General features: G+C 37.6%; 1 protein-coding gene across 2 annotated transcripts; it reads right to left on the bottom strand.

Annotated features, from left to right (window-relative positions):
* Nucleotides 1-2,315: 2,315 nt before the first annotated feature.
* On the bottom strand, nucleotides 2,316-12,743 carry LOC111048212 (putative uncharacterized protein DDB_G0282133). 2 transcript variants are annotated; one of them, XR_005572319.1, is made up of 5 exons: nucleotides 12,601-12,743; nucleotides 10,307-11,172; nucleotides 6,724-9,141; nucleotides 4,671-5,156; nucleotides 2,316-3,075 (listed from the first exon to the last, which is right to left on the bottom strand). XR_005572319.1 is itself a non-coding variant. In XM_039436850.1 (4 exons), the coding sequence occupies exons 2-4, from the start codon at nucleotides 11,152-11,154 to the stop codon at nucleotides 4,937-4,939; spliced, it is 3,486 nt and encodes a 1,161-aa protein (XP_039292784.1). In that variant the 5' UTR covers nucleotides 11,155-11,172; nucleotides 12,601-12,743; the 3' UTR covers nucleotides 4,499-4,936. The 2 variants fall into 2 exon arrangements, 1 of the variants encoding a protein (XP_039292784.1); XM_039436850.1 differs by lacking the exon at nucleotides 2,316-3,075 and having other exon boundaries at nucleotides 4,499-5,156.
* Nucleotides 12,744-12,809: the final 66 nt, after the last annotated feature.

The raw sequence follows: 12,809 nt of genomic DNA, 5'->3' as shown, positions 1-12,809 counted from the left end.
ATCATTCTTACGGTTCTAGACAAGTAGGGTCATATACACAAAATATTTCTTCTTGAACCTACCATACCTACCTATAGTGAGGTCCACGTTAAAATGACAGTATTTGATCAACTTTGGTTTTACTATCCTTGTCTATCATTCGACAAAGCCGGTGGTACTATCATTTTCTAGGTCCACAACGTTGCCAAATATGTTCTTGACAGTGTAGAAATATGATTAATTAATGCAGAGAATCGGCATCGCTATTTTTCTATCTTCATCCACTGTCATTATAACGTGGACCTCACTATAGTGGACTTATTTCTGTTTTGTAATAATATATGACAAGTTTATTAGGTTCTTTAATTATTTCATTTTTTTCTCACATTGTATTGATAGAATATTGAGATTATTTGGTGTGACGTGTGAGAAACAAATTAACCCAATTTTAACAAAAACCATCGTCAAATCGATAAATAAGAATTAAAAACTGGAGGGAACGAGTAATAAATGAACTATAAAATAATTTTAAAACACGAATCAATATTCTTTGGTTTATTTTTTAAAACAATACAATTTGTCTCCACTATTTCTCAACAACATTCGACACCATTCATGATAAAACTATTAAATTATCCTATTATATAATATAATACTTCACAACTATATACTACATCTAACCCTGATACATTATCTCACTGTTGTCTGCAACATTGAGCGCTGTATTCATAGAAAATTCTTTAGAATGTTCATAACCAAGCACGCTTTAGTTTCCTAGTAACCGGCTTCTTGAAACATTCTGTTAGGTTCTTGCATTCTAGGCAAACAAAGTGTGTTTGGCCAAGTACGTTCTTGAGAATTTTTCATAAATACCACAGCTCTAAGGTATATTGGCCTGAAAGTACAATATTATTCTGCTGACGAATAGAAAACTGCATTACATATGAGAAGTTTTTGATATGGAATATAAGTTTCCTGACCATTGCATAATTATACAGTACTTCCAGGTAAATTACGCCCTTGAGAGAAAAAGTGGCATAATAATTCGATCATCAACTGTGCAGTAATTAATTAACAAACAACTAATAATAACAGGTTCACCTGAATGAAATTCAGGTCCGTATTTATAAACGAAATATCGTTATCAGCCAAGTACAATTTCCTTAACTAGAAACCAGAAATATGATATAGGTACCTGTGAACCAATCAGAAATGTTCAATTTAAAGATTCATAAATAATTGAATTTAATAATAACAAAAAGAAGTTAGTAGACTTTGAGCTCAAAATTGATGTTTGTCAATACTTAGGGTCAGACCATATAAGGCGTTCTTTCAAGCGGTTTTAGAGTCGGCAGAGCAGGAAGCTCTCCGATTGGCTGATTGAGTTGTTACTTGAGAAGAAACAATTAATATGTTCTGGCTCTTTCTGTACAATCTAAGTCATCAAATGAAGAATAAAATAAGCAGATTGTTATAAGAGTGGTCCTTTCGTTGTCAATGATGAATAACTATAATATTATTGAATTGACATCTACCACAGATTACTAGAATACAATCGATCAATTTCATGTAATCCAAAACGATTCTTGAAACAGTTTGTCAACAGAATAAAGTAGCTCGTTATTTTTTGACACTGTTACCGCGATAATTCTATCTTGAAAGTCGTTAGAACCTTAGTGCCGGTTGCACAAAAGCCGTTCAAATTGTAATCGTGATTAATTCCATAAGAACCAATCAGAGAAGCCTTCTTTTAAAAAAAGACCTTCTCTGATTGGTTCTCGTGAAATCAATCATGAATCAATTAATCGTGATTAATTCTATAAGAACCAATCAGAGAAGCCTTCTTTTAAAAAAGACCTTCTCTGATTGGTTCTCGTGAAATTAATCACGGTTAAAATTTAACCGGTTTTTGTGCAACCAGGCCTTAGACTGATTAATAATCTTACTGAGTAAGAATTTCTTAGACTGAGTAAGAAACTTTGCTTTCAATGAATTTCTGTCCTACTGGACAGAAAGAAAATACCATTCGCTCTTACAAGAGTGTTCACGCATTTGCAGTCCACTACTGTGTGAATAGTCCCTAAAATCTTTTCAAATATTCTTATACAAAAATGTCACCACAGACGTTTTGACGTCAAACAGCTGTTTTTTTTCGAAGCCTCACGCTGATGCATGACACGCATGTGTGTACAACACAGTTATCCCAAAGACCTTAAAGAGATATAGACCCACAATGCCTATGCCTTCCCAATGATAGCTCTTACTTGAAATTGAAGGCCGCCATTGGGGTATTTTAGCACGAGATATTATATCTATATATTTGTAATATTATAGATTACAAAGACATTGGTATGTAATAATGTTATAGGTTGCCCCCTCAATGGCTGATTTCAATTCCAAGTATGACACTAGCGCTGCATGTGAGTCTATGCATCTTTAAGGTCTTTGAGTTATCCTGTCGCTAGTGGCCACCCTCATCTTCCAATCATGTCAACTAATGTTGTAAACCAAACCAGTCAGTGTCAGACACTATCTCCGTAGACAAAGCCGTAGTGCATTCGTGTGACGTCAGCACAGGTATGGCTCCTACACCAATAAAAATTAGTTGATTTCAGCTAATCTATATCAGCTAGTGTTTTTATTGGTGTAGGAGCCCTACCTGTGCTGACGTCACACGAATGCACTACGGCTTTGTTTACGGAGGTAGTGTATCAGATCCTGTTTAATGATGTTGCAGATCCTAACCGCTACTCCTTTCAACAACTGTTGTTGCTCACAGTTCCAGTTGTTGTCAGGTCCTGGTTGATGTTGTTGAACTTCTTATCCTCAACTCCTGTCTACCCCCTGACAGCGATTGTTGTTGTCAGGTAAATTAACAGTTGTTGTTACTCAACCTGGTTGTTGTCAGGTAAATTAGCAGTTGTTGTTACTCAACCTGGTTGTTGTCAGGTAAATTAGCAGTTGTTGTTACTCAACCTGGTTGTTGTCAGATAAATAAGCAGTTGTTACTCAACCTGGTTGTTGTCAGGTAAATTAGCAGTTGTTGTTACTCAACCTGGTTGTTATCAGGTAAATTAGTAGTTGTTGTTACTCAACCTGGTTGTTGTCAGGTAAATTAGCAGTTGCTGTTACTCAACCTGGTTGTTGTCAAGTCCTGCAACTAGCAGTTGTTGTTGCTGTTACCAGTTGTCAGATCCTGCTTGATAATGTTTCCGTGGTCGTCTTCGATGACAATGAGCAGCGCACGCGCAGAAATCTGCTTGGGCACGACCAGCTGAGTCTTGGGTCGCCGAGTTTGACCGAACTGCCACGAGTGAAGCACCAGGCTGTCCACGCCTCGAAGCTCCACTACCCGCAAGCCAACAGATGACGTCACCAGGCCTCTGTCAACGTCAACCACAACAAACTACATGAGCACTATTAAGCAGTAAACAAATCACACAAGAATCATTGTAAAACAGTGGATTCGTATGGATATTTATTGGTGGAGAGTCCATTACTGGAAAATCCAACCTATAGTGAGGTCCACGTTATAATTGCAGTGAGGAAAGATAGAAGAACAGCGTTGACAATTCTCTGCCTTGTCACTGCCTTATCACTATGGAGGATAGCTGATACCGGTGTATCTAATATCAACTGTTCAATTCTTGTTTACAATAATAAATTATGTTTCATTTGTCAAGAATAATATTTTTTAACGATTAAATGATAAATTTTAAAAATTGAGATTGAATATTATATTACTTAATTAATTGTATTTCTACATTGTTAAAAAACGATATGGCAACGTTGCAGAGCTCGTGAAAGATAGCGCTATCTGCCTTGTCAAATGATAGACAAGGAAAGCAACACCAAAAATACCATTAACAACATTAATAACAGTAACTTTTGGACTTATACAGAAAACTCTCCCACAGAATACAGGCACCTTTCTAGTAGCAAATTTCTCAGAAGTCTTGAATTGTGAAACGTTCACCTTTTAAACGTTCACATCAAATTCATTAAATAGCCTTAAGGACATGTGTCTCCATTTCTTTTTCTGAGAGCTTGTATACTGGTTGCTTTCAATTCTAAAATTATGGCTGCCATTGGGGTATTTTAGCACGAGATATTATATCTATATATTTGTAATATTATAGATTACAAAGACATTGGTATGTAATAATTTTATAGGTTGCCCCCTCAATGGCCGATTTCAATTCCAAGTATGACACTAGCGCTGCATGTGAGTCTATGCATCTTTAAGGTCTTTGACTTATCCTGTCGCTAGTGGCCACCCTCATCTTCCAATCATGTCAACTAATGTTGTTAACCAAACCAGTCAGTGTCAGACACTATCTCCGTAGACAAAGCCGTAGTGCATTCGTGTGACGTCAGCACAGGTATGGCTCCTACACCAATAAAAATTAGTTGATTTCAGCTAATCTATATCAGCTAGTGTTTTTATTGGTGTAGGAGCCCTACCTGTGCTGACGTCACACGAATGCACTACGGCTTGTTGAGGTAGTGTGTCAGATCCTGTTTGATGATGTTGCAGATCTTATCCGCTACTCCTTTCAACAACTGTTGTTGCTCACAGTTCCAGTTGTTGTCAGGTCCTGGTTGATGTTGTTGCACTTCTTATCCTCAACTCCTGTCTACCCCTTGTCAACGATTGTTGTTGTCAGGTAAATTAGCAGTTGTTACTCAACCTGGTTGTTGTCAGGTAAATTAGCAGTTGTTGTTACTCAACCTGGTTGTTGTCAGGTAAATTAGCAGTTGTTGTTACTCAACCTGGTTGTTGTCAGGTAAATAAGCAGTTGTTACTCAACCTGGTTGTTGTCAGGTAAATTAGCAGTTGTTGTTACTCAACCTGGTTGTTATCAGGTAAATTAGCAGTTGTTGTTACTCAACCTGGTTGTTGTCAGGTAAATTAGCAGTTGGTGTTACTCAACCTGGTTGTTGTCAGGTCCTGCAACTAGCAGTTGTTGTTGTTACCAGTTGTCAGATCCTGCTTGATAATGTTTCCGTGGTCGTCTTCGATGACAATGAGCAGCGCACGCGCAGAAATCTGCTTGGGCACGACCAGCTGAGTCTTGGGTCGCCGAGTTTGACCGAACTGCCACGAGTGAAGCACCAGGCTGTCCACGCCTCGAAGCTCCACTACCCGCAGGCCAACAGATGACGTCACCAGGCCTCTGTCAACGTCAACCACAACAAACTACATGAGCACTATTAAGCAGTAAACAAATCACACAAGAATCATTGTAAAACAGTGAATTCGTATGGATATTTATTGGTGGAGAGTCCATTACTGGAAAATCCAACCTATAGTGAGGTCCACGTTATAATTGCAGTGAGGAAAGATAGAAGAACAGCGTTGACAATTCTCTGCCTTGTCACTGCCTTCTATGGAGGATAGCTGATACCGGTATATCTAATATTAACTGTTCATTCTTGTTTACAATAATAAATTATGTTTCATTTGTCAAGAATAATATTTTTTAACGATTAAATGATAAATTTTAAAAATTGAGATTGAATATTATATTACTTAATTAATTGTATTTCTACATTGTTAAAAAACGATATGGCAACGTTGCAGAGCTCGTGAAAGATAGCGCTATCTGCCTTGTCAAATGATAGACAAGGAAAGCAACACCAAAAATACCATTAACAACATTAATAACAGTAACTTTTGGACTTATACAGAAAACTCTCCCACAGAATACAGGCACCTTTCTAGTAGCAAATTTCTCAGAAGTCTTGAATTGTGAAACGTTCACCTTTTAAACGTTCACATCAAATTCATTAAATAGCCTTAAGGACATGTGTCTCCATTTCTTTTTCTGAGAGCTTGTATACTGGTTGCTTTCAATTCTAAAATTATGGCTGCCTCTTGTGGGATAACTCTGGATATCAATATTGACTCTAAAACTACTAATACAAATAAACAACACAGAAACACGTCATAAAGTGAAGGCAGAGTCAATATCCCTAATTTAAGGAATAGTGTTCCACATGAAGCTAGGGGTGGTTCATTACAGATAATTCTTTCAGCCCTCTTTTGCAGTATGATTATTGTGGAACAATTGTATGCCATAAGCTAAATGAATAAAGAAATGTAATTTCCAATTTGTAGAGATTTGAGTGGAATATTTTTGTTTTTAATCAGTTTTTTAATGTCAAAATTCAAAATTTTTAGTTTAGTCGTTAGTTTTGAAGTGGAAATTGGACTTTTTGAAGTGAAAGTGGAATCTTAACCTTATTCTTTTTTGAAACTTTTATTTGTAAAAATTTGGTAGAGGACAGTTTTGGGCTATGCCTGTTGTCTTCTCCCAATCATATTATATTTATTATAATTATGATCTGTAATTGCCAATGTAATAAATAAATAAATAAATAAATAATACACACTCATTATAATATCATGGCTCACAATAAGTCTCAGATTGGTTCTCGGTGTAATTGATCACGATTAAAATTTAACCGGCTTTTGTGCAACCAGGCCTCAAGTTCAGTTGAAGCTATGCTCATTATATTTCATTATCTGATGGAAAGAAAAATGCGCGTGTTCGTGGTGCTCAAGCAGCTTCACAATATTGATAAAAATTAAAAAATTATGAACAACATTAAATACAGTTTGGGTTTAAGCCTGTTGTTATTTTCCACAAGTGTTGTACTCAGTACCACTTGATGCAATGAGTGGTAGGATAAAAAAATGAACGAACGAATGAATAAAGTTGAATAAATTGAAGCACTCACCTAACAGCGTTGAACTTGAGCTCGACCCGTGATTGGCTATGATTGGCACAGTTGAACCACTTGTGATAGGCCAGCAATGTGGCACAGCTAGCGGTCCAATAGGTGCGATCATCCACTCCACCCGTCAGCCAATCCCCGTCCTTGTTTTTGATCTGCTGCTGCACCACCAACACCTTGCTGTTGCTACGCTTGCTCCTATTGGTCGATGACAGTTGGCTAGGTGACGCCATAGGTCTATTGGGAGAATGCACTGATTTCCTAGGGGAATTCGATCGAGGGGTTGAAGTAGTTGAATTACTGCAACTAGAATTGAGATTTGTAGTTGATTTTCTAGGGGAACTAGTTGAATTACTGCAACTGGGGGTAATACTTGAGGTTGATTTCCATGGGGAACTAGATTGAGACGTTGAATTACAACAACTAGAATAAAGATTTGTAGTTGATTTCCTTGGGGAACTGGATTGAGGCGTTGAGGTAGTTGAATTACTGCAACTAGAATTGAGATTTGTAGTTGATTTCCTTGGGGAACTAGATTGAGGCGTTGAAATAGTTGAATTACTGCTACTAGGGTTAATACTTGAAGCTGATTTCCATGGAGAACTTGATTGAGGCGTTGATATAGTTGAATTACTGCAACTAGAATTAAAATTTGTAGTTGATTTCCATGGAGAACTTGTTTGAGGCGTTGAGATAGTTGAATTACTGCAACTAGAATTAAGATTTGTAGTTGATTTCCTAGGGGAACTCGATTGAGGGGTTGAGTTAGTTGAGTTACCACCTTTAGAAGTAAGATTTGACTTCATTGGAGAGCTATTCTGAGAGATTGAGTTGTTATTACTTGAAGTCTCTGAATTAAAATAGTAATTTCTGCCTCTGTTTGTGTGATTTGACTTCATTGGAGAGTTATTTTGAGAGTTAAGGTTGTTGTTATCTGAATTTCTACGTTTGGATGTATGATTTGATTTACTTGGAGAGTTTACATTTGAATTTCTCAAGTTAGAAGTTTGATTTGGGTTATTGATACTAGTTTTTAAGTGAATACTTGTGCTAATACTAGTATTTGAATGGTAACTTATTTTACTAGGTGAGGAACTCAAACGGGCTTCACAATTGTTATCCTCTTTAGGAGTATTTGCTTCAGAGTTGTGATATGAGTTTCTACAGTTGGACGGGTGATTTGAGTAGTTTACACAGGTTTTCAAGTTGTTACAAGTGTTAGTATCCAAATTATTACTGGTGTTGGTGGAGGTAGAGTTTGAGTTATTATTATACACACAGGTAGATTTAGAATAAGAATTTGAGTTCTCATTAAGATTCTCCAAGTCATCACTTATAAAAGTGGAGGTATTCGAATTGTTATCAGGTGCGTTATTTGAACTACTGTAACTGTTATTCAAATAATTAGTAGAAGCTTGATTCGTGTTATTACTCATGTTACAAAAGGTATTCAAATTGATATTGGTTATATCTCTAGAAGGAGAACTTTCATAATTATTGTTACCAGTAGAATAACCATCATCAATGATCGGATTATTATCATCATCAATGACTGGAGTACTAGAATCATCATGCGAGTTACTACTCAAGGTCCTCCCATAAATTTCAGTACCCATAGATGAACTATCAAAAGGAAAACTAATTCTAGTATCCATGGAACTGTTCAAGGTATCACCTATCGCATCACCGAGTTTAGTGTTATCATGTAAACTATTCAGAGTAATTTCACCAATTTCAGTGCTATTGGACAACCTGTCCCCACTAACCTCGCTATTGGGCGAACATCCATCACTAAATCCGCTACTATTATTTGACCTATCATCACTAATTTCGGCGCTATTAAGCGAACTTCTATAACCAACTTCTGAATTATTAAGCGACTTATCCCCACTACTTCCATTAATAAATCCATTACTCTCACTTGAACTATTATAATTGAAATCAGTGTTTTCAGGTGACCTATCATCACTAATCCCAGAACTATTGGGAGAACATCCATCTCTAAATCCATTACTATAATTTGACCTATCTTCACTAATTTCAGCGCTATTAGGCGAACTTCTATCACCAATTTCAGTTATGTTAGTCAACCTATCCCCACCAATCCCACTGCTATTATTTGACCTATCTTCACTAATTTTAGCACTGTTAGGCGAACTATTCCTCCCCGACTTCCTGAGGGGCGAATTGAACCGACTCAATGACGTCACAAAACACTCGACCTTGAGCCGACTGATCAGCTGGACGGTGGCGAAGTGGATGCTGTCAGTGTGCGCATGCGCCAGCGGCAAAAATACCATGTCGATGTTGTCGAAACCGCGACCCATGATGCCGTCACGTGAGTGGCCCAGGTCGAACGTGTGACCCAGCTCATGGCACACGGAGCCCAGGGTCGTGCTGAAGCAGCCGCCGTATGTGCCTCTGCAACAAGAAAAGTGGGTCACAGTGTTTCGGAAACTGACATGAATAATATCATGGAGAAACAATAGCGAAAGTAGATATCCCAGGGTATAGGGCGGTTATGACGCAACTTTTACTGTTATCTCAAGCCGATTACTGTTGATTATTGTCGAATTTTACTGTTTTGTTGGGGTGAAAGTGTATGAACGGCACAATATGAGAGACTACCAGAGTCACACAGCTTCACGGGAAAGAATTACATGAACTATCGGCTTGAAATAACAGTAAAAGTCTCGTTCTACTTATGCTATTGTTTTCTATGATAATATCTAAAGCAATAAAATCAATAAATGAACTTCATCTCCTCTCTCAAAAACATTTACAAGAACAGATGCATAATTTACTGATAACTTATGTACTTCAGTACAACACTGTACAACATTTAAAAATAATAATTCTTGGATTAAATGTATAACATGGAGTTTAAACACACTAAAAATCATCAAGTACCCTTTATTTTATAATAACACAGCTATTTTCAATCCATGAAGAGCCATTTTCAAGTATTTAATGAACTACACTTTCACTTCCTATTCTATTCAAAGGAAGAGAATATGGATCATTATTCTGCATGAATGATCAAACTACAGTATTCTCTATCTTGTTCTATGTCGTGTATGTCCTTGTCTCTGTGCAGGTTATGACTCCAAGGGCCGTTTGCACAGTATCAGTTTAAACTAAATTTCATCTTAAACTGGATTAATTCCATATCAAGTCTCGTTCATTATAATGTGATTCATTTTTAGTTTAAGCCAGCAGCTGATTGAGATCAGTTTAAACTTTGACTGTGCAAACGGCCCTATGTCTCTTTTTGTAGACCATTTAAATTTTGACAAGTTCCAGACCCCCCTGTTCAGGTGTCTCTATTTTTAGACCATTTAAATTTTGACAAGTTCCAGACCCTCCTTTTAAGCTCTCTCTATTTGTAGACCATTTAAATTTTGACAAGTTCCAGACCCCCCTGTTTAGGTGTCTCTATTTTTAGACCATTTAAATTTTGACAAGTTCCAGATCCCCCTGTTAAGGGGGGCAGTGTTTAATCTATCATGGAAATTTAAAATCCCAGAATTATTTTTCGGTTGACGAATAAATTCTACAATAGCTTTTCAACAGTTACACATCTTACCTGAAACAGCTATCATCCATAATCCGGCTGGTGTCAACAGGCGTCGGATCCAGAAAACACGTGAAGACATCCTCAACACGTGTGGGCCACGTGTGCAGACACCCTGTCCCAAACAGCGCCAGCCCACCGCCACCTAGGGCGGCATGCGCCTGGACTCCACCTCCCTCCCACCAGGTGGCTGACAAGAACGCCAGAAACTTCCGCTTCGTGCTCGAGATCTTTGACTTCATAATCTCGCGCCCAAAGTAGATCCACAGCGCTTCCTGGTCCATCTTTCTGGCCTCCTCCACTGGGAGGTTACTGTGAAACTGGACACAGTACGGGATTTCTTCGATAACATCGGCTTCGATTTGGAACGTCTTCCTTCCAAACCCATTTTCGAACAGTTTTTCAGCGATTAGACACTGTATCAACTTTGAGCCTAATACTACTCTACTACACGCACTAGTAATCGAGTTATCACACCCGCTAGGTGCCTGAAACTCCCCTCCATGGTTCCTACAAATAATGTACACCGGTGTTACGAAGTGATCCGTATCCCGTGGAGTATAATTCAAAACAATCCTTTTACAACTCGTACAGTATTTTATCACAATCCTATTCTCCCCACGTTCTAAATCAACCAAACACTTGAATTTAGATTTGAGTATTGGCCAGTTGGTTGCGGTTTTCGTGGTCAGGTTGTAGAGTGTGAGGTAGTTTTTGCAGAAAGTTGGGTCGTTTGTGGGAAGGGTGATTTCGCCTTTGAGGAGTGCAAGTGAGAAGGTGAGTGTTTCTTCTTTATGGAGGTTGGTGACTGAAATGCGGTGGGGGTTGGGGCATTTTGTGCTATCTCGTCGGTCGTTCATTGTGGGTCATTGTTCATCCTGAAAAATAAAGCAATCATGGTTAAAATATCTTTTGTCAATATGAATTGTAATTCTTTTTGCAAGCAATAGAAAACCAATGGGATTAGAGATAAATGAGGCCAAGACTAAATACCTGAGAGTGTCACCAGCAGTAGGTAGGAGAGATGCTACAGACATGAAGATTGGGACCTACTCATTTTAACAGTTAGACAAATTTGTCTATCTGGGAACACTTGTGACAAGTAGTGGAAAAGTCTCAGCAGAGATTAACAACAGGATCAAGGCGGGAAACAGGACATACTATGCTAGTATCAAGTTATTCAAATCTTGAATGCTGTCAAGAGCTACAAAATTACAATTATACAAAGCATTGGTGAAGCCTGTGGTGTGTTACGGATGGGAAACATGGGTGCTTACTGCTGGAGATATGCATATACTGAGAGGTTTTGAAAGAAAGATTAGTGAGAAGAATCGTGGGCCCTGTTTTTGAGAATGGTCTCTGGAGAGGAAGAAAAAATTTGAAATAGAGGAGTTCTTGAATAATGAAGACATTGTTCGGTCGATAAAAGCTGGCAGAAAAAGAAGGATGGGGCATATGTTGAGAATGGGAGATGGAAGAGTGATGAAATATTTATGGAAGCAGAAAATATATAACAGAAGATGAAAATTTCGACCAAGAAATAGGTAGACGAATGATTTGGAACGCGATCTGAGGACGCTTGGAGTTCGTAAATGGAGGTGGCAGGCCGAGGTTCGAGACAGATGGAGAGGCTATGTAAGGGAGGCCAAGAGTTGTAAATATCTGTAGAGCTGAGGAGTAAGTTATTGCAATTCTTGAGATAAATAATGTACGTTATCTCATGGCATGCTATTTATTCAACCAGAATGACCCATTTAGGAAATGTAGGGATTGAGATTTTCCTGTTTTTTACTGGAGTCTGGAACCACTTTTGTGTTTTTGAGGGACACATTCAAGGGTCGGTCCCGGCTGCCTAACAACAGTCGTTAGGTCATGTCAGGGTCCCTGACATTGATTATGTAAGATTTAAAAACGTTGACACAAAACCTGAGTTAGCCAGGTGATACGATATTATTATCATTTACTGGTTTCTCATTGTGCTATTTATGAGGCCCTCAATGGTTGGTCTCTGGTGACTTAGTAGAGGCTGAAAGTAATATGAGTCTGGCTTAACTATATGGAATATAGAAAAAACAATATTAAAATAGACTTAGAGAATATAATTTCAATATATATCCCAGTTGAAACAATCTACCTAAATCTAGAAATGTCAAACAACAACTAGATACTGTACAACGTTAAAAATTGTGTCCTTTGATGCAATCACCGTTTATGACAGTTGAATTGCTATTAAGTAAAAACTGAAATGGATTAAGTAAATATAATATGACAGGAATATCAATTAGAAACTCTAACTGCCTACTTACCCTTAAGCAACATTAGTTGACGGAAGAAATTATTAAAATGTTTTCAAGAAAAATTAAAAAATTCATAATAGTGGAGTTTTGATTACATAACCTAGATTTTTGTCGTCTGCGTTTACTGTCAGCTGTCCACTGGTGTATTGATTAGATTTGAGATACGAGATTAGGATTCACGAAAAATATGAGTTCAAAATTCAAATTATATTACAAAA

Source organism: Nilaparvata lugens, chromosome 10 (assembly GCF_014356525.2).
Source record: "Nilaparvata lugens isolate BPH chromosome 10, ASM1435652v1, whole genome shotgun sequence".
NCBI lineage: Eukaryota > Metazoa > Arthropoda > Insecta > Hemiptera > Delphacidae > Nilaparvata > Nilaparvata lugens.
This window is presented reverse-complemented; position numbering and strand designations above follow the sequence as displayed.